We start from the raw sequence: 26,900 nt of genomic DNA on the forward strand, positions 1-26,900 counted from the left end.
CTATAATTTTCCTTTTCTTTTCTTTTCTTTTCTTTTCTTTCTTTTTTTTTTAAATTATCTTTTTAAAAGCTCATTAATATCACCATGATTGGGGTGACTGGGTGGCTCAGTTGATTAAGTGTCTGTCTTCAGCTCAGGTCATGGTTCTGGGGTCCTGGGATCCAGCCCCATGTTGGGCTCCCTGCTCAGGAAGAAGCCTGATTCTCCTCCCTCTACCCCTCCCCTCTGCTCATGCTCTCTCTCTTTTTCTCTCTCAAATAAATAAAATCTTAAAAAAAAAAATCATCATAGTTAAAATGGGGTACAAACTAGCTCAGAGAGGCTAAATGATCTACCCAGGATCGCACAGCTAGTAAGCTCACAATTCCAGTTCAATACTGTATCCAAAGCCCATTGACTTCCTGGCACATTTTTTTTTTCTGAGTATAGGTTAATTTTGTTGTATAATACTTGGACTCCCATGACAGTTCCTTTCCTTGACTTTAATACTTCTGTGCTGAACTGTTAATATGCATGTCCTTAAAGTAAAGGGCCTAAGGGACTGCCTTTATTGAACTTCCACTTTGAAATTTCCTGACCTCTGTGCAATTAAAATCTACTCCTAAAACATTTCAGCAATGTGGTTTATTTATAGAGTTGTCTTCCGTTCACATGTACTGGGTCTGCTTTTGGGTGCTGCATTTTCTGTCAAAAGTTGTTTATTTCTAACCCATTTTGATTTCCTGTTGCTTTGCAGATTGGTACTATGACCTGCAACAGGAATACCAGGAAACCTGTCTTAAATGGAGCAGCCAAACTGAAACCCTGTAGATTAAAAAATAATAATAATAAAATAAAACCCACATTATTATATAGCCATATTTGGATATAAGTGTAGGTTAGGCATTGGCTATCTTAGAAAAATCTAGATATAGAAACCACACTCAGAGCCAAATTTTGTGAACAGTTTTGCCAAGATAGGGCAGAGCTCTATAGTTTCATGCCCTTGGACAGTGACTCTCTTGAGCCTCAGTTTCTACATCTGTAAAATGGGGATTACTATACTTTGTAGCATTACTGGGAGGATTAAGTGAAATATATACAGGTAAAGCAAGCAGCTTGGGCCTGACTTCAATTTATAGTAGCTATTGATAGTAATTAAAGAAGAGGAAAAGATACTTCTGGATTTTTTTAATCCAGATTTACTTTGACCAACTTTGTATACTAATCACTGTCATCTAGCATCCCTTGCTATTAAAAATTCCATCAGGAGAAAAAAGAATTCCATCAGGAGAAATTATTTGCCTTTGCTCTATTCATTTACTTTTCTTTTAAGAAATAATGATAATGATGGCTAGCATTTATTAAGCAGGTATTATATCCCTGGCACTGTGCTAGGTGTTTTGCATACACATATTATTTCATTTTAAGATCAAGATTCTTTTTCTCGTTTTGGAGATGAAGAAAGGGATGCCCAGATAGGTGGAGTGAATTGCCCAAAGTTGAAATGTGCATCTAGATCTGATTGACTAAGCTATCTTGTACATTAGTAATGACATGCAAGATTTCTTTATTGTATCTGACTTTTCTTGTGTGGGAGTCTTTTTGAAAGGAAAGGTGATAGCTATCAACAGATATCCTTTCTGGGGGGCTCCTGCTGTCATCTGGCACTGTGACAATTATTTTACCTGCATAAACTCATTTATTCTACCAACCCTGAGAAGTAACTCTAATTATCCGCATTTTACAGTTGAGGGAATCAAGTGGCAGAAATGTTCAGGAGCATTTAGTCAGTGATGGAGCTTGCATTGGATTCCAGGTCTTCCTGGCTACAGAGCACATGCTCTTACTTAGTTCTACTGCATCAACATTTTAGAATGGGGCTTTTTTTTTTTTTTTTTTTTAATGAGGTGTAGGACGGATTTTCAAAGATAGTAGCTTTCAGGTATTTGATGCGAATTGTTCTCAGTTTTAACTGAGTGATAGCCAGATTCCTGGCAGATGCTAGCTGTAGGCTCCAGCATCTTTTCATGGTCAGACCTTAGATGTATAATGTGTAACTTGTGTTAACACAGAAGAGAGTGGCATTTTCCAGAGCTTTAGTTCTATAACATGGAAGACCTCAAACCTCAACCATGCTTCAGACTCACATTAAAGTGCATTCTAATTGGTAATCAGTGTATAAGGAACCAAGGAAATTTTTAGTTAAATGCTGTCGTGTGGATTTTCCAGTCATTTTATGCCTGTTGAAATGATTTTTTTTTTAATTTAGGTTAAAGTCATCTTCCAGTGTTCTGCCCTCCCTCTTTATAGTATAACTTTATCAAGATTTTTTTTTGCCTTTTTTCATGTAAGGGTTTAATTAGCATCATTAAAGACTTAGGCTGCTGCGCATTTACTTACTCTGTGTTCCCTGTGTACCATAAGAGGCATTTGGTACAGTAGTAAGAGCCTGGTGATTTGGAGTCCTTTAGACTGTGGGCAAGTTGCTTAAATCTCTGTGAGCCTCAATATCTTCATCCTCTAATATAGGACTAATCATATTTCCTCAGATGGCTGATGGGAGGAGATAATATACTTAAACTGCCTAGCACATAGCTCAGTTTACAGGGGTTGCTTGATAATTGGTACAAAATATTTTCTGAAGTTGCATCATAGTCTCTTTTACTTAGGTCTCCTTTTTGTCTTATTTTTTTTTTAGTGAATGTTCACAAGTATTGTCTTCAGTCATGGCCTTGGGTTTAAGATGCTTCTGCTTGGTCCGCCCTGTCTTTTGTAACTACCTTGCAGCCTTGACCAGACCTATTTCGGAAGGGACACTGAAGACAGTGAGTGGAAGACAAAATAACCATGAGCAATCCATGGCCTCTCCAGCTCTACCAGTCCGTCATTTTGCTACCAAGAAAGCCAAAGGTAGAGATATATGATTATCATAGCTGGAAGGGATCTCCGAGAGATACTGAATTTCTCTCCTTGTAGAAGAATGATGAGATGGTGTCTCAGACAGTGGAAATGATCAGCTTAAAAGATACTACAGTGGCAGAGACAGTGGTAGAACTGAGGGTCTGTTTGCTCATTACTGTGCTGCCTCCTGGGTTACCATTGCGTATAAAATGTCTGATTTCCTTCTTTTAGTTTTAGAATCAGAGATATAAGTGCCAAGCAAATCAGACTATTTGTGGCAGAGATCAACGTATTTTCTCCTTATAGGAAGACCTATGTTGGAAGTAAAATTAAAACCAGAAGTTTGTTGGGTTAGGAAGTTTTAAAGCCATGGATTTAGATGGATGATCTTAATGGTTTGTGTCATCCAAGAATGAAACTTTGATATACCGCAGCTCTCAGCTTAAATGTCGATTCCTCATGGAAGCCCCCTCTGACCTCTTGGACTGGGTCAGGTCCCTTGTTACGTGCACTCAGATGCACTGTTATTTTACCTTTGACGTCCTTAGCACAGCACCCATTAATTAATCAATTAATTGTAAGATTAATTATTACTTGTTGTATGTCTTGTATGCCCTATAAGGTTAGGATCTGTATCTTGTTTAGTACCTAACAGGGCCCAACACGTAGTATTGTATCAAAAAATGTTGAATGAATGAATGGAGTGACAGACAATAGTCAGACATACCAGCTATTTGCAGTGGTGGGTCAGGGAGTCTGTTCCCAAGGATGGTGCTGGGAATACGCTGCTGACTATTTTTTCCACTGACTTTGCTTTTATCATTTCACATGGACCTTCCTTTTTCTATTAATGGAAAATGAACAAGTTACTGAAAGAGCATTAATACTTAGAAGACTTACATTCTGTTAATACTGATAATGGCAACAACTTTTAATCTGTATGTTGCACTAATGTTTTTAAATTCACATATTTAATATGTTGATATTTTTAACTACCCAGTGAAAGATTTATAATTATCCAGTGAAGAAATTTTTAAAATTATCTCGTGAAGCACAGATCTCACCATTTGCCAATGAGGAAGCTGAGGTGCCTATGTAATCTGTTTGTCCATGGTCCCATCTAGTTAGTGGCAGAACTGGAAACGGGGTGGGTGGGCTCCTGATACACACAGCATCATACATGTTAGCAACAGCATGTAAGCAGCATCTTTTCAAATTTAATTGGCTATTAGTTTTTATGTTTTTTTTTGATTGCCTCTTTAAAAACTCAGTTGTTTGACTTTTTTCTTTTAGATTTATTGGATTTTTACTGTGTTAGGAATGAGAGTACTCCGTAGATTGTATAACTGTCTGCTTTGTTTTTTACTTAATGATATCTTTTATTGAGCGTAAGCTTTATTTTATTTTTTATTATTATTTTTTTAAAGATTTTATTTATTTACTCATGAGAAACACAGAGAGAGGCAGAGACACAGACAGAGAGAGAAGCAGGCTCCATGCAGGGAGCCCGATGTGGGACTCGATCCTGGGACTCCAGGATCACAGCCTGGCTGAAAGGAGGCGCTCAACCACTGAGCCACATCTTATGCTCAGGCATACCGAGCATAAGTTTTTTTTTTTTTTTTTTTAATTAATTTATTTATTTATGATAGTCATACAGAGAGAGAGAGAGAGAGAGGCAGAGACACAGGCAGAGGGAGAAGCAGGTTCCATGCACCGAGAGCCCGACGTGGGATTCGATCCTGGGTCTCCAGGATCGCGCCCTGGGCCAAAGGCAGGCGCCAAACCGCTGCGCCACCCAGGGATCCCCCGAGCATAAGTTTTAATATGGTCAGATTCTTTAGTCCATTCTTTTATCATTTATACATTTTATGTCTTATTTAACAAATCCTTACCTATCCAAGGTCGTAAAGCTCTTCTATATTAAGTTCTAAATATCTTAGAGATTTCTACTTTTCATGGGTTTTTAATCTATATGGAATTTATTCCGAAATATGTTGTGAGGTTGGGAATGTAATTTTAAGTTTCTTTTTTATAACGGGTGATAAGTTATGTCAGTATCACGTGTTGATTAGCCCATTCTTTATTCCTCTGTAGCATGTCAAGTTTCTTTATATGTATTTTATTTCTGAGCTCTTAATTTTGTTGATTACATATCTCTCCCTACACTAAATTCATTTCAACCTGAATCACTGTTATAAAGTCTTAAATCTAGGGGTACAAATCTTTCCCTTCATCCTACGCACAACACTTTTTCATTTTCTTCTTTCTGGCCTTTTGCTCTTGTAGATGAACTTTATAATCATAGTATGAGTTTTTCTCCATAAAGATTTCTGCATGAACATTTCTTTGAACAGGTTTATTTCTGGGCAGTCATCATTTTGGTCACATACATATATTTTTAAAGTAAATTTTTGAGTTATATACGCAGGAAAGTACACACGTAAATTGTAAGTGGTTACAGGTCAGAGAATTCTCATCAAATGAATCACAGCCTTGTAGCTGGCACCCACATCAAGATATAGAACATCACTCAGACTCTGGAAGCTTACCACACGTCCCTTTCAGTTGTCACCCTTCAAAAGATAACCCATTTTATTGACTTTAGCACCGTAGATTAGAATTGCCCTTTTTAAGTCTGGCTTCCTATGTGCCTGGCTTCCTTTGGTAGCAGTCTATTTGTGAAATTTGTCTTTGTTGTTGCATGTAGTAGTTGTTTGTGCATTTTACTTTCTTTATGGGATCCTAGGGAATGCTTACACCACAACTTGTGTATGCTTTCTGTAGTTGATGGGCATTTGAGTTGCTTCTGGTTTTGAGCTAAAATAAATAATGCTACTGTGAACACACCTGTATGTGGCTTTTGGTGCCCACATGAATAATTTTCTGTTGGTGTACATATACCAAGAGGTGGGAACTCTGAGTCTTTGAGGATGTGTATATTCAGTTTCTGTACATACAGTTCTCCGAAATGGTTGTGCCAGGGTACACCCCTACCAAAAATGTTTTTGCTTTCCCTTTGCTCCACATATTTTTGAACACTTGATATATAGTCAGTCTTTTTATTTCTAGCCATTCTGATGGGTGTGCAGTTATATCTCGTTGTGGTTTTAATTTGTAATTTCTTGATGGATAATGATTAGATAATAATGATTAATAATAATAATAATAATGATTAGATAATCTTTACATTTGTTTATTGGCTCTTTGTTTATCCTTTTTCCAGTCTTTTGCCCATTTAAAAAAATTGATATGTAGGAGTTTTAAAGACTTCTGCTGTCATACATATGTATTGCTGACATGCTTGCCTTTTCACTCTTAATGGTGGTTTTTGATGAACAGAAGTTCTTAATTTTAATGTCCAATTTATCAAGCTTTCCTTTATGGATAGTGCTTCTTTTTTTTTTCTGTTTAAGAAAAATTTCCCTACCTTAAGGTCATGAGTATATCTATGGTATTATTTTTATGGATGATTTGTTGTTTTAAATTCATATCTTTTAAAGATTATGTGTTCTGTTAGGTTGCTGGTGAATAGGAACACTTTTGGTTATTATACACTGATGTGTTTTGCAACCTTGAGCTCTGTTATTAGATCTATTGTTTGTATGTTCTTTTGGATTTTCTAGGTAATCATAATATCTGTAAATAATGATAGCTTTGTTTTTCTAATCCATAGACCTTTCTAATTCATATACCTTTTCTTTTTCTCCTTCCCTCCCCCCCGCCATTGACTAAGAACTCTAATATAAGTTGAATAAATGTGACTGATAATAGTAGGCATCCTTATTACATTTCTGACTTTACAGGGGACGCATCTCATATGTTAACATCAAGAATTATGTTTGCTTTATTTTTCAGTAGTCTCTTTTGAGCAAATATCTTTTGTCCCTATTTTGTTAAGAATTTTTGTTTTGAATGAGTATTAAGTTTATCAAATGCTCTTACTGCATTTATTGAGACGGTCATCTATTTTTTAATCTGTTAATGGGGTGACTCAACATCAGTAGCTTTCTCTGATGTTAAACCACGTAAAAAAAAAAGATTTATTTATTTATTTATTTATTTATTTATTTATTTATTTATTTATTTATTTATGATAAACATAGAGAGAGAGAGAGAGAGAGGCAGAGACACATGAGGAGGGAGAAGCAGGCTCCATGCCGGGAGCCCCATGTGGGACTCGATCCCAGGACTCAGGATCGCGCCCTGGGCCAAAGGCGGGTGCCGAACTGCTGAGCCACCCAGGGATCCCCTAAACCACTTTTGATACATGATTTGTATGTACATTATTGGATTTGGTTTGCTAATATTAATTTAAGGTTTTTGAGTCTATACTTTTATATGAGATTAGCTTTAATGTAACTCTCTGATATTGAGGAGTGTAACTTTCTAGCATTATCCTTGTCAGGTTTTGGTATCAAGACTGTATTAGTCCCATAATGTGAGTTGGAAGTTCATCTCTGTCTCTGTCTCCCTCACAGTGGGATGGTCGATAAGATCAGGATTAATTGGTTCTTCACATGATTGGTAGAATGTGCGTGTGAAATCATCTGGACCTGGTATTATATGTAGACAGACTTTAAATCATATTGTTTCTTTAATGATTATGATTTTCTCTTTTTTCTTCAGTTAGTTTCAGTAAATTGTATATTTTCAGGAAACGTTTCATTATTTCTAAGTTTTCAAAGCTGTTGGCATAAAGTTGTCCATAATAGTCTCTTAAGATTATTGAAATCTCTAATGTTTTGGTAATGGTCTCCTCCTGTTCTTTCTTAATGTTATTGATATCTCTACTTCCTTTTCTCCCTCATTTATTCTTGACAGAAGTTTGTCAGTTTCATAGCCTTTTAAAAAAGAGCTTTTAATTTTGGTGATCTCTTTTTAGTTTTATGATTTCTGCCCTTTATTGTTTATTTTCTCCCATTTCCTTCTTTTTCTATCCCTTGAACTGGACAGTTCATTAATTTTCAACCTTTGTTCTTTTCTTATAAGCATGTATAGCTATAAACTTCTATCTAAATACAACTTCATGGGCAGCCCCGGTGGCTCAGCAGTTTAGCACCTCCTTCAGCCCAGGGCCTGATCCTGGAGACCTGGGATCGAGTCCCACGTCGGGCTCCCTGCTTCTCCCTCTGCTTCTCCCTCTGCCTGTGTCTCTGCCTCTCTGTCTTGCTCTGTCTCTCATGAGTAAATAAATAAAATCTTTAAACACATAATTAAATAAATACATACATACATAAATACATAAATAAATGCATTCAACTTCAGGTGCCTCCTAGAAGTTTTAGATGTATAGTATTTTTATTGTTTTTTTCTAAATATTTAAAATTTTCATTGTGTGTTTCTGTAGTCCATGAGTTATTTGAAAGTGTTTAAAATTTTTCAAGCATATGTGTTTTTGGAGAGTTAGCTTAATCCTACTGAGATCAGAGAATGTGTCCAATTATAATATTCTTTGATATTTATTGAAATTTGCTTTGTGGGTTAGAACATGGTCATTTTGTATAAAGGTCCAAGTGTGCTTGAGAAGAATGTGTATTCTTTTATTACTGGGTACAGGATTGTATATGTGACCATTAGATTGAGTTGGCTAATTTTGTTGATCAAAGTTTCTATTTTTTTTATTTGCTCAATTTATCAGTTATGAAGAAAGGTATTTTGGATGTCCTTGTATGCTTGTAGATTCATCAGTTTCTCCCTTTAATTCTGTTAATTTTTTGACTATGTAATGGGGTATATTTAAGCTCAAAATTGTAATATCTTTCTGGTGAATTGATTTCTACTGTCATTGTGAAATGGTCTTCATTTTTTCTAATAATGCATTTTGTTTTAAAATCTATTTTTAGTTACTAATATAATTGCATCGGCCTTCTTTTGTTTAATATTTGCCAGGGTTATAGTTTTTCCATTCCTATACATTACATTTTCTATAATCTCACGTTTTTGTAAATCTTCTTATGTATCGTATATGACTAGATTTTAAAAGTTCTTATTGATAATCTCTAACTCTCTTCTTGGTCTGTTTATATTTATTGTGATTATAGGCATTTGTATCTGTCATTTTATTTTGTACTTTATCATAGTTTTTTAGTTTCTTTTTTTCCTCTCCTTTCCATTGAATTAATCAAATTTCTTTATTTCTCTTTTTTCATGCTTGCTGATTTGGAAGTTGCACATTTTATTTCTTATTGTCTTAGCAGTTACCCTTAATTTCTGTTTTTAACTTTTTATAGGAATTAAAAGCACCTATAGAAAAATGCAGCTATCATAAGAAACAGCTTGATAATTTTCACAAGCTGAAAACACTTGTATAATCAGCATTCAGATCAAAACCCAGAACATTCCCAGCATGTCAAAAGTCCCCTTTATGCTCCCTTCTAGTAACTTCCCACCTTCTACTACTTGTAAGTAATTATTATTCTGACTTCTAATGGCATGGATTAGTTTTGTCTGTTGTACTGTGTATTCTTGTATCTGGCTTTTGTACTGCACACTCTATATTCTGGTGTCTAGCCTCTTTGCTCAATGTTATGTTTGTGAGAGTCAGTTTCTTCTGTGTAGTTGTAGATCTTTCTGATGACTGTACACTATTTCATTCATATTATCCATTCTAATATTGATGGGCATAACTTAAAACTTTTAACATGCATTCTTAGTTTAAGAAAAATCAAAAAAAAAAAAATCAAAAGTTGAAGATCTTGTTTCCATCGTTTCTAGCTCATGTTGTTGTTCTTGGAGAGTCTGCTGTTATTCTGGATTTTGATCCTTTATGGATCACTTGTCTTTTATCTTGGGCTATTTTCAGGATCTCTTTGTCCTTGCCTTTCTGCATTCACAGGATGTCTAGGTATGAATTTACTTTTATTATCCTACTTGGAACCTGTATTTCTAAATCTGAAGATTCTCATCTTTCATCATTTCTGAAAATTTTAAGCCATCATTCTGTTAACTTAAGAGCAATAAGGTTTCAAGCACAGTGATGGTGCAAGCAAATACATATTTTTTTTAAAATCACTCTGGTGCTTACTAGTTGGTATTTCGGGGAAAACATTCAAGTCACTTAAGTGCTTAGATTTCTCTAAGTGCTGTGGATTCAATTAAATGCTGTATATTTCTCATCTCATCTCCCATACAAGAGGGACAATAATAAACTCTGTTTTTCTTACCTCTGAGAACTGCTCTCTCTAATTAGAAGAATGTATTTTAAATTGCATTGCAAATTATAATATGCTCTAGAGGGGCACCTGGGTGGCTCAGCGGTTGAACGTCTGCCTTTGGCTCAGGGCGTGATCCCAGAGTGCTGGGATCGAGTCCCACATCGGGCTTCCTGCATGGAGCCTGCTTTTCCCTCTGCCTATGTCTCTGCCTCTTTCTCTCTGCGTCTCTCATGAATAAATAAAATCTTAAAATATATGTATATACTCTAGAAATATCACAGGATCTGGCCCACCGTAGATGTTCAATGAAATTTGTTGTGAATAAACTCGATAAATATTTGTCAAATAGTTAACAAATGTAAGATAGTATTACTTAGTATTTTTACTTTTTTTTTTTTCGCCTTCACCTACTTTCCATGAAGAAAGGCAGGAATATTTGTATTACTCATGGGAGTGATCTATATATATAGAATGTATATGGAAAAAGAACTGGTGGCTTAGGCATAAAATCAAATTTTATTCAGCTGCCATTGCTATTGATTTTCTGAAATACAAACCATTGTTATTACCACTAGTGGTGTTTATTTTATTATTTTTTAAAGATTTTATTTATCTACTCATCAGAGAGAGAGCGCGTGCGCGCGCACACACACACACACACACACGTGGGGGGGGCGCAGAGACTCAGGCAGAGGGAGAAGCAGGCTCCATGCAGGGAGCCCGATGCGGGACTTGATCCTGGGACTCCAGGATCATGCCCTGGACCGGAGGCAGGCGCTAAACTGCTGAGCCACCCAGGGATTCCCCCACTAGTGGTGTTTAATATTTGTTAACTACTGTTGTTCTTTTTATCTGTCCTGGCTATCAAATACTTTGCATATCCTCCCTTAGTATTCATTTTAAAATGAATTAATATGTTTCCTGTGTCTCCAATTAGATTTTTCAGAGACAATCTAATGGAAAGTTCTTGGATTTAAAATTAGACAGATCTGGGACCACATCTTGGCTTTACGATTCCAGGACCTTATGACATTAGGCAAATCACTTCACCTTTCTCATTTTCAGTTTATTTTTCTAAAAAATAAGGAATTCATTTATGGAGTGCCTGCCATATGGACAGTGCTCTTTTAGGTATTTGAATTACTTAATTTGTATCATAGCAACCTGGCAATACAGATATTATCCCTGTTTCACAGGCAAGAAACCCGATACTCAGAAAAGTAGAGTAACTTGCCCAAAGTCATAAAACTGGTATTCATCATAGTCAGGATTTTCACCTGAAGTATTTCATTATAAAGCCTGTGTCTTCACTAGTATCTCAGAAAGTGATTAGCACAGTTCTGGGGACCTAGTGAACAATAATTAAAGTTCTTTCTTAGGATACTGTTAATGTACAATTTTTTAGCACTTAGCATTTTTCCCTGCACTTAGTAGGTACTTCTTCACTAATTGTTTATTATCTCTGTCTATGCTGCTCTTCTTTATTCAATGATTGTTGACTTTCTAGCCAAAGGGAAAGGACAGTTCCAAACCAGAGTGAATCTTAATGCTGCCTTGGTTGAGGATATAATCAACTTGGAAGAGGTGGATGAAGAAATGAAGTCTGTGATGGAAGCACTCAAAGATAATTTCAATAAAACTATCAGTATAAGGACCTCACCAGGTTAGTGACTGAACCAACGTTTTGGAGAGGGGCATAGTGGAAAGATCATGGCTTTGGCAGAGCTGGGTTTCAGTCCCAGTTTTGTTACTTACTTACTAACTGGTGACCATGGACAGTTACTTTACTTTTCTGGTCCTCAGTTTCCTTGTCTAATTCCTACTTTATATCTTTGGGGTGGGTATCAAAATAAATACAGAATGGTTGGAGCACATTGCCTGGCTCATAGTTAACAGTAATACCTGATTCATCCATTTAGCAAATATTAGTCTACTCTGAAGTAAGTATTATGCTGGTACACAGTGGTGAACAAAAAATAGGCATAGTCTTTGCTCTCATGGAATTGCACTCTCAGAAAATGGGAGTTTTATTATGGTTATGCTATATAAACATTTTTGGGTATTTAATCTCACAGTAACTGACATCTTTGGTCTGATTTTTCCTATTTATCCCATTTGGCCATTCTTATGGCTTTCTGGGAACCAAGTGGCTGCAAACCTATCCATCTGAGGCATATCTGTACCCCTGAGTTTGACCAGGAAGATTCCGTTTGGGTTAATAACTTCCTGAAAGTGGCTTTTCTAAGTGGGAAATGTCAGAACTGTCTAGGAGAACTGTTTGCAGATGTGATGGAAGAAGTGAGTTGTCAGCTAATGGTGCAGGCAGGCAGGAAAAATCCAATTGCTATTAAATTGGCCTTTTGGAAATTGTCATCATCCCAGAGTCAAGCCTGAGACCCCCTCTGAAGTTATCTCTGGGAGCTTGGGCTGCTCCCACTCACATCTTGGTTGGGATAGTTCCTAAGGAAACTAGAAAATATTTTGTGAACTTGTTCTTAAGAAAACCAAGTGAAAAATATACAGCTCCATTTATAAACACCAGGAGAAACATACTGAGTTCAGAGAGACGAGATCCTATGTGAAATCAGAAGACCATTCCATCATTTGTCAAACTTTGGACTGGGGCATTTCTGCCTTTGCTAGCAGTAGAGCGTGCCATTCAATCTCTCCCAACTGTTTATTTTAAACTTGCTTATTATTTTAGGTATGAAACTGATAAAGTGCTTTGTCTCCCCTGTGCTTTCTGGCCTGTTAACATTCTGCAGCCGAAACCAGAGAGCAGTTTGAGAGGAGCTCAGGGAGAAATGTGATACTTAAAATTAGCCAGCAAGCTCCACTCTTGTTGAACTTAAAAAGATGATGGGCCTGGAAAGAGGTAGGGAGTGTAATTTGTTAAATGTTAACCTCTGAGAAAATGAGGGGCAGAAATGAGGCTGAGGGAGATTCTCGCTGGGGACAGATTGAGGGAAAAGGATTTGATGCATTATGTCGATATGTATTTAGGGAATGGGAACCACCACAATTGCATACTGAAAAGCCCATGTTGCAACTTCTGTGGCAAAGGATCTTATGGCAAATCAGGAAAGCTGAGCTAAGATCCATTTTCAAAAGGCCTCCCATTGGTATTTCCTCTTTGCCTCCTTCTCTTCAGGGTTATGTTTGTGTAACGTTCTCCGTAGAACTTGGGGCCATGAAGAGACTGGGTGAAACTGAACTTAGCCAGTCTTCTGCATGCCAAATTTTGCATATCCTCTTTCATTACTATCTGAACCAGCAGGCACTTTTCCTTTCACACCTCCAACTGTCTACCAGCAATTTCTATCTCTGAAGAAGTTGATTGCTCTTAATAGTTGTCTAAGGTATAGATTTATTCATGTGTTTGTTCTTACCCTTTTCCATTCATTTGTCCATCTACACACTTAGTATTCACCAAAATGTTATTGAGCACTTACACTGTGCTGATTAATAGGTGCTGTAGATACAGAAAGAAAAGACATTGTTCCTGCCTTCCAAGAGCCTAGAGCCTAATGTGAAGGAATAGACAAGTAAACCAAGATGGACAAAACCATATAGCAAAGCAGAATGGTGAAGACCATGCCTTCAGAGTTGGCCAGACCTGGGTTGAATTTAGGCTCCATTATGAAGAACTGTTGTGACCTTGGACAAGTTACCATTTGGTCCCTCGTTTCTTCATCCATAAAGTAGTGCAACTATTGCATAGTCATTGTGAGAATGAAAGCAAAGACATTATAGAAAGCATTTAGCACAATGTCTTCTCATAGGAAATATTCAGCAAATACTAATTATTATAAAAGGGTACATAGGGTCCTTGGGGGCTCATAAGGGCATTTGTAATGCAGCCTAGAGTTCAAATAAGGTTTCTGAGATTGGGTGTTATTATATCTGAGTGTTAAAGAATGAGCAGGAGTTAACTGAGCAGAGAAGGGCATTCTCTCTCTCTTTTTTTTTTTTTTTTAGATTTTATTTGTTTATTCATGAGAGAGGCAGAGACACAGACAGAGAGAGAAGCAGACTCCCTGCAAGGAGCCCCATGTGGGACTTGATCCCCGGACCAGGATCATGCCCTGAGCTGAAGGCTGATGCCAACTGCTGAGCCACCCAGGTGTCCTGAGCATTCTCAATAGAAAGAAAAATATATACTCAGAGTCCTGAGGCAAGAAAGAGAAGATTATATTAGAGAAATTGGAAGTAGAATAGTTTGGTTAAAACTTGAGGCGAAAGTCAAGAAATAATTTAACATTTACTGGGCACTTGTATATGCCAGGATAGTTACAAATGCTTTCCAGAAACTCTTCACTGAATCCTCATAACAACCTTATGAGAGAAGTACAATATTTATGTTACATCTAGATATCAGGACACAGGTGCCAAAAGGTTGAGGGGATCTGCCCAGGGTCACACAATCAGGCGGTGGCAGAGTGGGTACTTGAACCCAGATTATTGGTCTTCAGAATCATGGAGACTTATACCATTATATGTCCTGGACTCTTCCAGATTGAAGCCAGTGGTATCAATAACCTCCTGTCTTGCAATGACATTGAATCTGGTTGAATACTTCAAGTCAAATCTTTGGGCCATAGTAAAGTACTATGTTATTCTAACAACAGTTTGCTGGGACAACACCCAATTTGTCTAAAGGGACCCCTCTCTGCCTTTCTCTTTGTGTCTCTGAATAATCCATTTATGGTTGGCCATCCTGGTTGATGGTAAAGAAGTCCTAATTCTGTCAACATTTCAGAGCTCTTTCCAGTACATGACACTGCTGCTCCTGTGAAAGCCCCTTGAGCAGTTTTGCTACATTGATAAGGAGTCCCTGAATCTTAGCTGAATCTGAATTAGGTAGGGACTTGGGTGTGGGGCTGGTGGAATTCCTTCTGAATTCTCAGACTTTGTGACTTTGCTTCTAGGATCCCTTGACTGTATCACTGTGGTAACTGCTAATGGGAAGCTTGCTCTAAACCAGATTGGCCAGATTTCCATGAAGTCGCCACACCTGATTTTGGTGAATATGGCCAGCTTCCCAGAGGTGAGGTGGCTTTGCCCATAAAGGATTCTTCTTCATGGTCTCTTTTGGAATGGAGGAGGCTGGGTCAAGTCAAGAGGATGTATTCCCTCCAGTTTGGGATGAAACAAGAGAAGGCATGATAAAGGGAACTTAAGGATTTAAGGAAAGCTCTCTTCCTGTTTCTAAATTCCTTTGCAGTTAAACTCAAACACTAAAAGACCAGGCAAGTAATTTGAATACTGAAACAGTCTCCATCTAAGGAAAACAATAGTGGCAATGCAGTGATTGGCACTTAGCCAAATGGAAGGGACTCCGGTTAGTGGGAGAGCTTGCGCCCTGTCTGAAGGGAGCAGCCTCTGCCCAGCTTCTACTGATCCTTGCCAGGCAGAAATGTACACCTGGTAATCAGTGTTATTTGATATTAAGGTTTTTGTTTCTAGAAGTCAGTAACTCACATTTTATATAAGATCTTTGTTAGGGGCACCTGGGTGCCTCAGTCAGTTAAGCATCTGCCTTTGGACCATGTCATGATCCCAGGGTCCTGGGGTTGAGCCCCACATTGAGGGGGTGGTCCCTGCTCAGTGGGGAATCTGCTTCTCTCTCTCCCTCTGTTCCTCCCCCTGCTGTGCTCTTTCTGTCTCTTGCTCATTCTCTCAAGTAAATAAAATCTTAAAAAAAAAAAAGATCTTTGTTTAAATGTTGATAATTGATTCACTTTTTTTTTGAAGACTATGAAACAAAACATATTAATGGGCCATATTTGGTCCATGGGCCCTCAGTTTGTGCCCTTTGCATTAACATGTAGAGCAGACCCTCAGGAATTCATATTCCTTTCTGGAATAATCATTGTAGAACTACACAGAGCACGGAGCTTCCAAGATGAAAGATGGTTTGCATTAGATCATTGCAACCTGGAGGCTATGATTTTAAGTCTAGTTGAGGAAGATAAATGGCTTTTTCCTTATTGGTTCAGTTGGAATTGACCAGATTGGAAGTCCTGGGGAATCTGGAACCTGGTCCCATCTCCCTTCAGGTGGCTATTTGACCTCCATTTTCTTTTAAAGTATTTTATTTATTTATTTGAGAGAGAGAGAGAGAACAAGGGGAGGGGCAAAGAGAGAGGGAGAAGTAGACTCCCTGCTGAACAGGGAAGCCTGATGCAGGGCTCAACCCTAGGACTCCGGAATCATGACCTGAGCTGAAGGCAGATGCTTAACTGACTGAGCCACCCAGGCTCCCACCCTGCCCTGCTTTTTTTTTTTTTTTTTTAAGATTTTATTTGTTTATTCATGAGAAAGACGCAGAGAGAGAGAGAGGCAGAGACATAGGCAGAGGGAGAAGCAGGCTCCATGCAGGGAGCCCAATGTGGGACTCGATCCCGGGACCCCAGGGTCACGCCCTGGGCTGAAGTCGGCACTAAACCGCTGAGCCACCCAGGGATCCCTGATCTCCATTTTCTAATCTGTTAATATGCAGTGAAGGAATCTGAAGTACTTTTCTGTTCCAATGGTCTCTTTCAGTAGTTCTTTCCCAGAGACCAGAGTGAAACCTGTTGGATTAGACAGACTGGGTTAGAGGTATGAGTAAGGGAAAGCTGTTGATAAGAACAAACTGTTTCAAGTTATCTAGGTAAGTTGATGGGGACAGGTGACTTGAGGACCCTACTCTTCTGCCATCTTGCCCTGCCTCTGAACAAACTGTTTCAGAGGGCTACTGTAGCTAATGTTGCAGGCATACTTTGCGGGGGGGGGGGGGGGGTGCTGTTACCACTCCCCCATTCCATTTTTCATACCAGAGTGAACTTTCATAAATACATATTAGATTATGTCATTCCCATGTTTTAAATTTATCAGTGGCTTCATGTAATCTTTAAGAAAAAAATTATTGTGGCCTAGAAGGCTTTGCATTATGATATGACCCTTGCCTGTCTCTCATCTCTGTAGTTTTATGCCACTGTCATCCTGTACACTGCTCTTGGCCCACTGGCCTTTCAGTTCCTCAAACACACCATTTGTGTCCTCAGGGCCTTTGCACATGCCGTTTCCTTTGCATGGAACACTCTTGTGTGGCTAATTGCTACTAGTATTTTGGATCACAGCTTAAGTGTCACTTTCTCAGGGAAGCCTTCCCTAATCTCAATCTAAATTATTTGTCCATGCTAACCTCTCTTATATAGCCCAGTTCATTTTCTTCATCACACTCGTCATTAACAGTGAGGCATTTGTTTACATCTTTATCTTCCATCTCACTTCCACTAGATTGTGAGCTTGGAATGTAGAAATCTTATCTAACTTGTTCACTGTGTCTGGCACCTATCACAGTGCCTGGCACATGGAAGCACTCAGTCAATTTTCCTCAAGTGGATGAATACTTGTCATTAGACTGATGGAAGGAGAGCATTCTTTCCTGGTGTAACTGAGAAGCAGAGAAATGGACAAAAAGAGAATCGTCAACTCTTTCCCTTCCTGGCTCCTTCTGAATGGCTGAGGCCTTCTGCCTTGTTCATCTGATCCCATAGGCACCAAGGGCCAATTTAGGGAATAGCCTCCTAATTACACAGCTTGAAGACCTCATCAGGCAGATTGCTTTTCAGAGCCAGCCACTTCTGTTATTAAATAGCAAATGGCATTCACAGAAGAAGCATCTGATTGGCCACCAGAGCATCTTATGAGGCAGGAGGAAGTATTAACAGCTTAATTTTTTCTTAGGAAGTTGGAGTATATCTTCATTTTTCAACCAAAGCATCTTTGCCATTTCTCTTAAGTTGAAATCCTGTGAATTTTGAAGAAAAAAAAACAAAAACAAAAAACCTTCATAATCATCTCAGTAGAGAGGTTCTTTACAAGGACAGAGTGAGGAAGTATGAGTTACATTGTCTTTTGAATTCCTTTATCTCATCTGGTGTATATATTAAACAAATAGCTCTAACTAAATATTTCCTTCCTCCAGTTTAGAAACTGTCCATTGAGTAACCAGGTTCCTAGCTTCAAAATGCTGAGCTAATCCCCTCTGTGTTTATGTAATTCCTTTCTGTTTCACATGCAATTGACTTTCTTTCCAAACCTGAGCATTTCTGTGTCATGCCATAGTGACACGATGCAGATTTACATGCATAATCTTTTCAAATGCATTGAAGACAGAAAACTGCATTGCATTTGTTTAACATGTGTCCTGCTTGATAAATGATACACACAGTTGCTGCCTTCCATAAACTTGCCTGCAGCTAGAGTTAATGATGGGAAAGGAAAGAAGGGAGTAAAAACCACAGCTTGATTTGAACAAGGCAAATGAGAAAAAAAAAAATTGAACAGGCTCCTCTATTGCTCTTGTAGAAGGAAGAAAGCTAATGTGTATTGAGTGTCTACTGTGTTGCCAGGCATTACTTTCTCGTATTTTTGTTCAGTGATCGACATAGGTCCTCTCTAAGAAGAAGCATTATTTATTCCATTTTATAGATGAGGCTTGGAGAAGTTAAATATCTTTCCCATGTTCACACTGTTAGGATATTCAAGATTTGAACACGGGTCTGTTTGACACTAAAGCCTGTGTTCCTTTCACTATTCCTAGATTAATTCAGCAGTAACTTATTTTCTATGAGTTATTTGGTTCTATTTGAGGGGTTGGGAATTCATTGATGATTAAGACAGCCAGGATTAATACGCAACTGATAAATGGTTGAACGCTTTATCTGAAACTAATGATGTACTGTTGTCTAATTGAATTTAAATAAAAAATTTTAAAAACAACCAGGGTTCCTGCCTTTCACATGACTTTTCACATGAGGGACTCATTGGGATATAGAAAATGGAAGGCCAGTAATTAAAATGGCCCTAGCAAAGTTGACTTGAACCCAGATTGTCAAAGTTCTTGTTCACCTATCTATGGAAGTTTTATCATCTTTCATCCTTTAATGTAGATTAGCTTAAGAATACCAATAGCAGACATTGTTAATTGATCACAGTACTCTTTATTGCCTGACCCTAGATGGAGCCTGTGAACTTTCTCCACACAGTACTCCAAGCAGCTACAACTAGTTGGTCAGTGCTACTGTTTAAGAACAGCCCATTTGCCCTGGGTCCTGGTCAGCATCCCATCAGTAAGGGGGCACAGGCTGGGATGGAAGTGCAGTAGAAATATGTGCCTTTTTTGTCTGCACCATGAGTAGTTGAGAAGCCATGTTGGTAAATAACTGATTCCCTGAATTTCTATATCCTACTGTATCAAACAAAAATGTACATACTTAGATTTCCTCTTTTAATAGGTTTCTTGGCAAATGAAACCTCTGATTCACAATTTTTCTTTCACATATGAAAGGATACAGAAAAGTATAAAATAAACTTTGGGGGGGGGGATATACATGAAGTAAAAATGAGGAGTTGGGTTTTTCTAACAGATCTGAGCCAGTTCATTAATCTACTTATTCAACATTACCATGTACCTGGCACTGTAATTGTACTGGGAAGATGTACGTATTGAGGCAGCTTCAAAACAGCAGTGGGTGTTCCCATGTCTAGGGGAGAAGGTTGTATGGGAAGACTGTGTGGACCAGATGATCATAGGCAGTTGGTGGTGGTGGGATGTGACAGGTGAGTTCTCCATGAGAAGCTTCAGAAGAGGGGGACTCAGAGACTTGAGATCAGGCTACTTCTTCAAAGTAGAGATTCTCCCTTTATTGCTAACTTTAGAAATGGAGGAGAAATTTTTTTCTTTATCCAGCTCTTTTATTTACCTTGACCATTGCCTTTATACACCAGGCCAATTCCAAATTATTTTTGGCTACTTTATTTATTCATTTATTTTTAAGATTTTATTTTTAATCTCTGCACCCAATGTGGGGCTCAGATTTACAACCCCAAGATAAGAGTCACATGCTCCACCAACTGAGCCAGCCAGGCTCCCCTATTTTTGGCTATTAAAAAAAAAAAAAAAAAGGGATCCCTGGGTGGCGCAGCAGTTTGGCGCCTGCCTTTGGCCCAGGGCGCGATCCTGGAGACCTGGGATTGAGTCCCACATCGGGCTCCCGGTGCATGGAGCCTGCTTCTCCCTCTGCTTGTGTCTCTGCCTCTCACTCTCTCTGTCTGTGACTATCATAAATAAATAAAAAATAAGTAAAAAAAAAAATCAGATTCTCCATGCCTCAATTACTGAATACATTGAGCTAACAGATCTGGAAGAAAATTCGAAATAATGTCATTGGGTGGAGAGTTGAGGTGCCAGGAGTCTCCTCCTAACTTTGCCAGTAATTGGAAGTATGTGGATGAGGTCCTCCCCACCATTGCTCTTGGCTGTCAGGGAAGATGGTATATGTGTGCAGGGTCCCTATATACATATGGAAGGGACTGTACCTGATTATGTCAGAGATTACTTCCAGCTTCAATGGTCTGTCATTAGAGGTACCATTTTAGGAATTTACTATTTTAAGCAGTGGTCAGTCACACTGTTATATTCTGTGTACAGTCTCTCAAAGGAATAATTCATCTGCATGTGGACTTCCAATTTATCTTTTTGATCTTATGGTAACACTGTATGTCCCTGTAGAATTAAAGTCATGTTAGGATGAAATGGATAAACTTTTTAGGCAAACCCTCAAAAATCAAAATCAAACCTGGAAAAGTAGAATAGGTATGCAGTAAACCCCATTCATTAAACCGCAAAGTCTAGGGAGGAGCTTAAGGCCAAGAACTGGCCCTGTGAATCCAAGTGAAGTAGATTGGCTCTGGTCACACCTAAAATTCTTTGCAAATGTCAGAGGCCTTTTTTTATGAATTCCACATTGTCATGCCAATGAAAGTATCTTTCTTCCACACTACTTTATCTTTTAGGATTTCATAGCAGGGATGCCTGGGTGGCTCAGCAGTTGAGCTCAGGGCCTGAATCCCGGGGTCCTGGGTTCGAGTCCCATATCGGGCTCCCCATGGGGAGCCTGCTTCTCCCTCTGCCTATGTCTCTGCCTCTCTCTCTGTGTGTCTTTCATGAATAATCTTTTTTTTTTTTTTTTAAAAAAAAGGATTTCATAGCAGGTGTAGTTCTAATGTTGCTTGAGGTGAGATGACCCACATGTTGAGAAACCAATGTACCATTGTGCCACCTAGTTGAGTAGAGAGCAAGACTACTCAGAGAAGAGCCTGGAGGATGTCAGATTGGACAGCAGCACATCAGCTGAGTGATGATATCAACCTAGCCATGTTTGGAGGATTTGTATATTCTTACCTTTATATAGGGAGTTTATATGATAAGGCCCCTTGCCTGGATGTCACTGTGTGTGGGGCACAGAGCAGGTTGCATTGTTCATGTTATCTCATTTAATCCTCTGTGAGGTCGCAGTACCGCGTGATCTCAGATTATAACATGGAGACTCAGAGAGGTCACGATTGTTGCCCAGGGTCACATGGTTAGGGCAGCTAGGATGTGGACTGAGATCTATCTGACTCCAGAGCCCATACTGCCTTTCCTAGAGCACATACTCAGCAGAGACTCATTGCTCATTCCAAAACATGAGTGAGGTTGGTGTGAGTGTAGATGCGAATGAGTTAAATTTATTTACTCATTCCAAATCGGCGCTGGTATATTTTGAGTGTAAAATGTCAACTGGAATTTTTAATGTATAAAATCTTTCATCTGTCTTTACACCAATCTTTGCACAGACCAGCCCCCCTCCCTTGAGGATTTATTGTGGTTTTGATCTGTGTTGCCTCAAACCATTGAAATCTTTTCAAAGAAGCAGAGCTGTTTTCTTTTTATTTTTTCCTTCTCTTTGCTTTTCTTCCCTCCCGCAATATACTGGTACCAGGAGTGGACATAGTTTGCTATTCAGCTTGATCAAAGCACTCTACACCAATGTAACTTCCTGATCTTACTGGTAACAGAACTAAATGTTTCCATGTTCTGCCAAGATGGGTTGCCAGTTATCGACAGAGGGCTTGCATCTGGTAATAATTATTTACTAATTCTGTTTACCTTTTGATCTGGTTTTCAGTGTACAGCTGCAGCTATCAAGGCTATAAGAGAAAGTGGAATGAATCTAAACCCAGAAGTGGAAGGGACACTAATTCGGGTACCCATCCCCAAGTAAGTTTGGTTAAAATTCACATATTTTGACGGAATGGGGCATTTGTCCTTGGAAGGACATAAATACATCAAGACTGTTAGACTGGTAGTATACCTTACCTGTACTTTTGTCTTGGCAAACTCCAACATCTTTTGAGATCCAGTTTACTGATTCAGAAATATTTATTGAGTGCCTACTAGGGGCTGGAGATACAGCAGTAGACCTGACAAAATTCTTGTCTGAGTGTGTGTACATTCTGTTTGAGAAGGTAGGACACATAAATAATAAAGTCATTCACATAATGAAATACTGCGAGGAAAGAAAAGATGGTGGGACACAGTAGAGTGCCTTGATGAGGGTGATGGTGGAAGGACAACTTCAGCTTGGGAGGACTCTTTAAGGAGGTAACATTTTTGCTGAGCTAAATGGTGGGGAAGAGCTTTTCAGGCAGAGTGAACAGCCAGCACAAAGGCCACAAATCAGAAAAGACCTTGACACTTGTGATCTCCAACTCATGCTCCTCAGAGGGTTACTTTTTACATTGGTCCTTGCTTGTTGAAACTTTTAGGCATTAGAACAGAATATTGTTAATTATATAAATAGAACTTAGGGTTTTGAGTGAATAAAAATGTATGTTTTGTTTTGTTTTGTTTTTTAATTAAAAAGGAAAAGAAACACTCCAAGGTCTTTAATAACAAGACCTTGGCATGTTTGAGAACAAGAAAGCCAGAGTGTCTGAAACTTAGGGAGGGCGGGAGAGAGAACGGTGGGAAAGGCTTTTCAGGCTGCGGTTAGGAGTGTGAGCTTTCCTCTCATTGAAATGGGAAGCCACTGGAGGGGTTTAAGCAGAGTGTTCTGATCAATATTGACTTTTTGGGGGTCTCTCTGGCTGTGAATTAACAAATGGAATATGGAGAGACATAGTAGTCACAGAGAATAGTCAGGAGTCAGCTGTGATGGTCCAGGTGAAGAAGGAATCTTTGCAGATTCCACAGCATATAGAAGTAGTTTCTCCTTCTGTCACCTCATAGCATTATTATCTTTAAGTCCCTCTTCCTGCACAGTGTGCCTCACAGACAGCAGGTCCCAAATCAGCATTGAATTAACTCATTTAGTCATTCAACACATATTTAATAAGTACTAACTACATGCCAGACACTTTCCTGGTGGCTTGATACAACAGTAAACAAAATAAACAACAAAAGGCTGCTGTCCTCCTGGGCTTACTTTCTAGTTGAGTAGGCAAAGTAAACAAAGACTTATTTGAGAGAGAGGGAAAGAAAGCACACATGAGTAGAGGGAGGGGCAAAGGGAGAGGGAGAGAGAGAATCTCAAGCAGACTCCATGCTGAGTGTGGAACATGAAGCCCGAATGGGGCTTGATTTCACAAACCTGAGATCATGACCTGAGCTGAGATCAAGAGTCATATGCTTAGCTGACTGAGCTACCCACATGCCCTGAAAGGAAGTGACATTTGAGCAGAGACCTAAGTGAAATGAATGAATGAAGCCTCAAGTAACTAGAAGGGAGAGTCTTTTCTCTAAAAAAGACTAAACACCATCCTGTATTTATATATGCTTACCTCACTTCTCACATAATCCCTGTGATGTATGTTTATTACTGGTATGGAAATTTAGACTCAAAGAGGTAAAATAATATCTCAGATCACTCAGCTTATGCTAAAGCTGGGACCTAAGGCCAGGTTTAGTTGATTCTAAAGCCTCGTGATATACCATGCTAGCAATAAGAATTAATTTCTAACACTGAAAGTCCAGGAACTTTCCCCACTGAACTTTTGTTCCCCACTTTATGGCTAGAAATTGCCTTATTCCATCATTCTTTGTATTCTGTAAATCAGAATTAATGCTGTGCTTTGAAATCATATGAATTGGGAGCAGTAGAACCTAGTATTTAAGAACCAAGTAGACTTAGGTTCAAGTCTAGTACTTGTTTGCTTGGTTCATTAATTTGCTCAGCAACTTTTTACAAATGTACCACGTGTCAGGCTCTGTGTCAGGGGCTGGGGATATACAAACCTAATGTTTGTCTTCGTGGAGCTCACAGGCTGTGTCCAGTCCCCTTTTTATACCATCTGCAGTTTATCTGTGGAATTTACTATTACCCACAGTTTACAGATGAAAACTTTGAAAATCATAGAAATTAAGGGACTTGCCCAAGATCACATGGCCAGTAATGGGCAGTCATCCTTCTCAGTTTTTCTGTTACTAGTCTACATACTTGTTCTGCTGCACTGCTTTATAGATGGGTCATAATGACTGTGGAAAGTGTATTCATGGACATCAGATGTTAAGACTTGCAAGTGGAATGGATAGCAGTCAGCAGGTTTGCTTTTAGTACTTGCCTTTTTGTCTGTGAAATCTTGGAAAAGCCACCTAACCTCCACGAGCCTCAGCTTCCTTGTATACCAGATGAAGAGATTGGTCTCTGTGGCCTGCCAGATCCTTCTGGAACTTGAAAAGTCTGTGGATGCTATGAATTTATGCTGCTAAAGGCTCATTGCTGCCTTGGGTTCTTCTGAGAGTGGCCTGGTTGTGTATCCTATTCTTCTTGCAAAGATCCAGTTGACATAATGTGCTCCTCTGCAACTTGAGAGGAGTTAGTGAATGTACACTGTATGTAAGTTTGAAGGATCAGTGAGTTTTATTTAAATTCCCAAAGACTTGGGGATCTGTTACATTCTATTTTACATTATTTTATGTTAGTTAATGGGAGTAATCTAAGAGAAAGTTGACAGACCAAAACCGTCTGCTCCTGCAAATCTCATTTTTTATATACTTACTTCCCTTTGACAAGGTGGTAAGGTCATGAGGCCCCTTACTGAATTATAAATTTGGTAGTTTTCCAGATAAAAAATGAATGATCTGTTCTTCATTATGGAGGCTATGTCATATGAGAGGATAAAGGTTGATTTAGACATAGAGGACCAAGGTTTTTATTTGGTTTTGGCAGTAACTCCCATATGACTGACTGTGCACGTCGCCCTAGCAGCCTGAGGCCTTCTAGTTCCTCACTTGTAAAATAAGTGAAATAATACATAATGATATATAGAGATTTGGTGGGATTAGTAGAGAAAATAGATTAAGTTGTATGATCTCCTTAGAGGAAAGAAACTATATAAGATACTGATATTATTTCAGTAAACTTAATTTTCTCGATATACATAATTATAGTTTAGGAAGAAGGAAGGAATTATAGTTTAGGAACGAGGAAGGGAACTGATATGAGTACAGACTATGTCCCAGGACCTGTTAGGGGCTTGACACAGACGGGGAAAGTGGGAAAGTATTACGGTTAAATTTCTGCCTTGGTACCACAGAAGCATGCAGTTGAGTTCATCCTGTCCTGCTTTTTAGCTGTGTGCTGATGGCAACTGTCCCCACCTCTCTGAGTCTCAGGGAGGTCATCTGTAAAACATTTACAGGATCTGCCTTCTGAGATTATTGGGAGGTTTCAGTGAGATAGTGTACACAAAGATTTTGATGCTTAGCCAATATCCAGTGAATGCTAGCAAATGTTTCTCCATTCTCTTTCATAAATAGGCAGGAACACTGTTCCCTTCTAAGGATGAAGACACTGAGATCCCGAGAAGTGGGGCCTAGTTCCGGGTCAGATAGCTGGTAATTGGCAAAGCTGTGAGGGGGGAAATAATATGCTAAACCTTCTGTTAGGAGGCTAGGAGATGTGAGGAAACCAGAAACATGCATTCCTAGGATTAGTTTCTGTTTATAAAATGTCAAGTTAAGGAGCATCTGGGTGGCTCAGTGGTTAAGCATCTGCCTTTGGCTCAGGGCGTGATCCCACAGTCCCCGGATCAAGTCCCATGTCAGGCTCCCTGCGGGGAGCCTGCTTCTTCTCCCTCTGCCTATTTCTCTGCCTCTCTGTGTGTGTGTCTTGTGAATAAATAAAAACTTAAAAAAATAAAATAAAATTTGAAGTTTAGTTCTAGAAAAGTTTGCCTTTCCTTATTGATCTTGATTCTTCCTCTGCCTAATGATCAGTCTGCAAGGTTTCTGGCCTTAATTCTGGCTGCCCAGAGCTAAGTTTTATTTGCAGTTGCAGCAGATCTCAGCTAGTACCTCATCCTCATTATAATCCTCTGATTCTTATATTCTTATTTAAATGAGTCTACTGAGTATGTGACTCTTACGAGATCTTTTGGGGAAGTTGGGGGAAGATAAATCCTAAATCCACAGCCTGACTGGGAGCCTTTCCCAGTCTTTCCCAGCCTCCGGGAATACAGTCCCATGTGGCTATGCACCGGTTCTCCTCGAGACTATTCCTCAGGACAGGTACCACTGAGCCTCAGAAGCTGGGTTCTGTCTGTACTCACAGGCAGTGTGTACAGCTCTTGTTTTCTCCTCTGGCCAGTGTTCTTTCATTTAGAGAAGTCAGCCTGCTGGATAGAGTCTTTGAACATTCCTGTTAATGTGTCAGATCCAGTGAAATAATTCCTTCTGCTTTTCTTACCTATTTATGTAATCACATTGTGGTACTGTTTATTAACCACCTGCTCTGCAGGTGTGGTGCCTGAGGGTGCTGTGCTGAATGCCTTATAGTTTTTCCCCAAATTCTCACAACACTCTGATGAGGTCAGGAGACGATTCTAATGCCTGTTTGGTGAGGCACCTGAAACTCATGGAAATGAACGCTGGTTGTCATAAAGCTAAGTGGCAGAAGCCACATTAGAACAAAGGTCTTCACTCTTTTACTTCACTAAGTAAAGTGATCAGGGACCCTGAAAAGTTTTGAGCAGGAGATCCTTTTC

At 38.9% G+C, this 26,900-nt stretch overlaps 1 protein-coding gene across 3 annotated transcripts in view; it reads left to right on the forward strand.

The window, feature by feature from the left end:
* MRRF (mitochondrial ribosome recycling factor) overlaps positions 1-26,900 on the forward strand; it is a 56,997-nt gene that overhangs the window by 2,586 nt on the left and 27,511 nt on the right. For 2 of the 3 annotated variants that reach the window (XM_041725293.1, XM_041725292.1), the window contains 4 exons: positions 2,681-2,892; positions 11,548-11,703; positions 14,969-15,087; positions 22,043-22,134. In XM_041725293.1, the coding sequence (XP_041581227.1) occupies positions 2,681-2,892; positions 11,548-11,703; positions 14,969-15,087; positions 22,043-22,134 (579 nt within the window). The remainder of the gene's footprint in view (positions 1-2,680; positions 2,893-11,547; positions 11,704-14,968; positions 15,088-22,042; positions 22,135-26,900) is intronic. The other variant, XM_041725294.1, reaches the window with a different exon arrangement.

The sequence above is a fragment of the Vulpes lagopus genome, chromosome 12 (assembly GCF_018345385.1).
Source record: "Vulpes lagopus strain Blue_001 chromosome 12, ASM1834538v1, whole genome shotgun sequence".
Lineage (NCBI taxonomy): Eukaryota > Metazoa > Chordata > Mammalia > Carnivora > Canidae > Vulpes > Vulpes lagopus.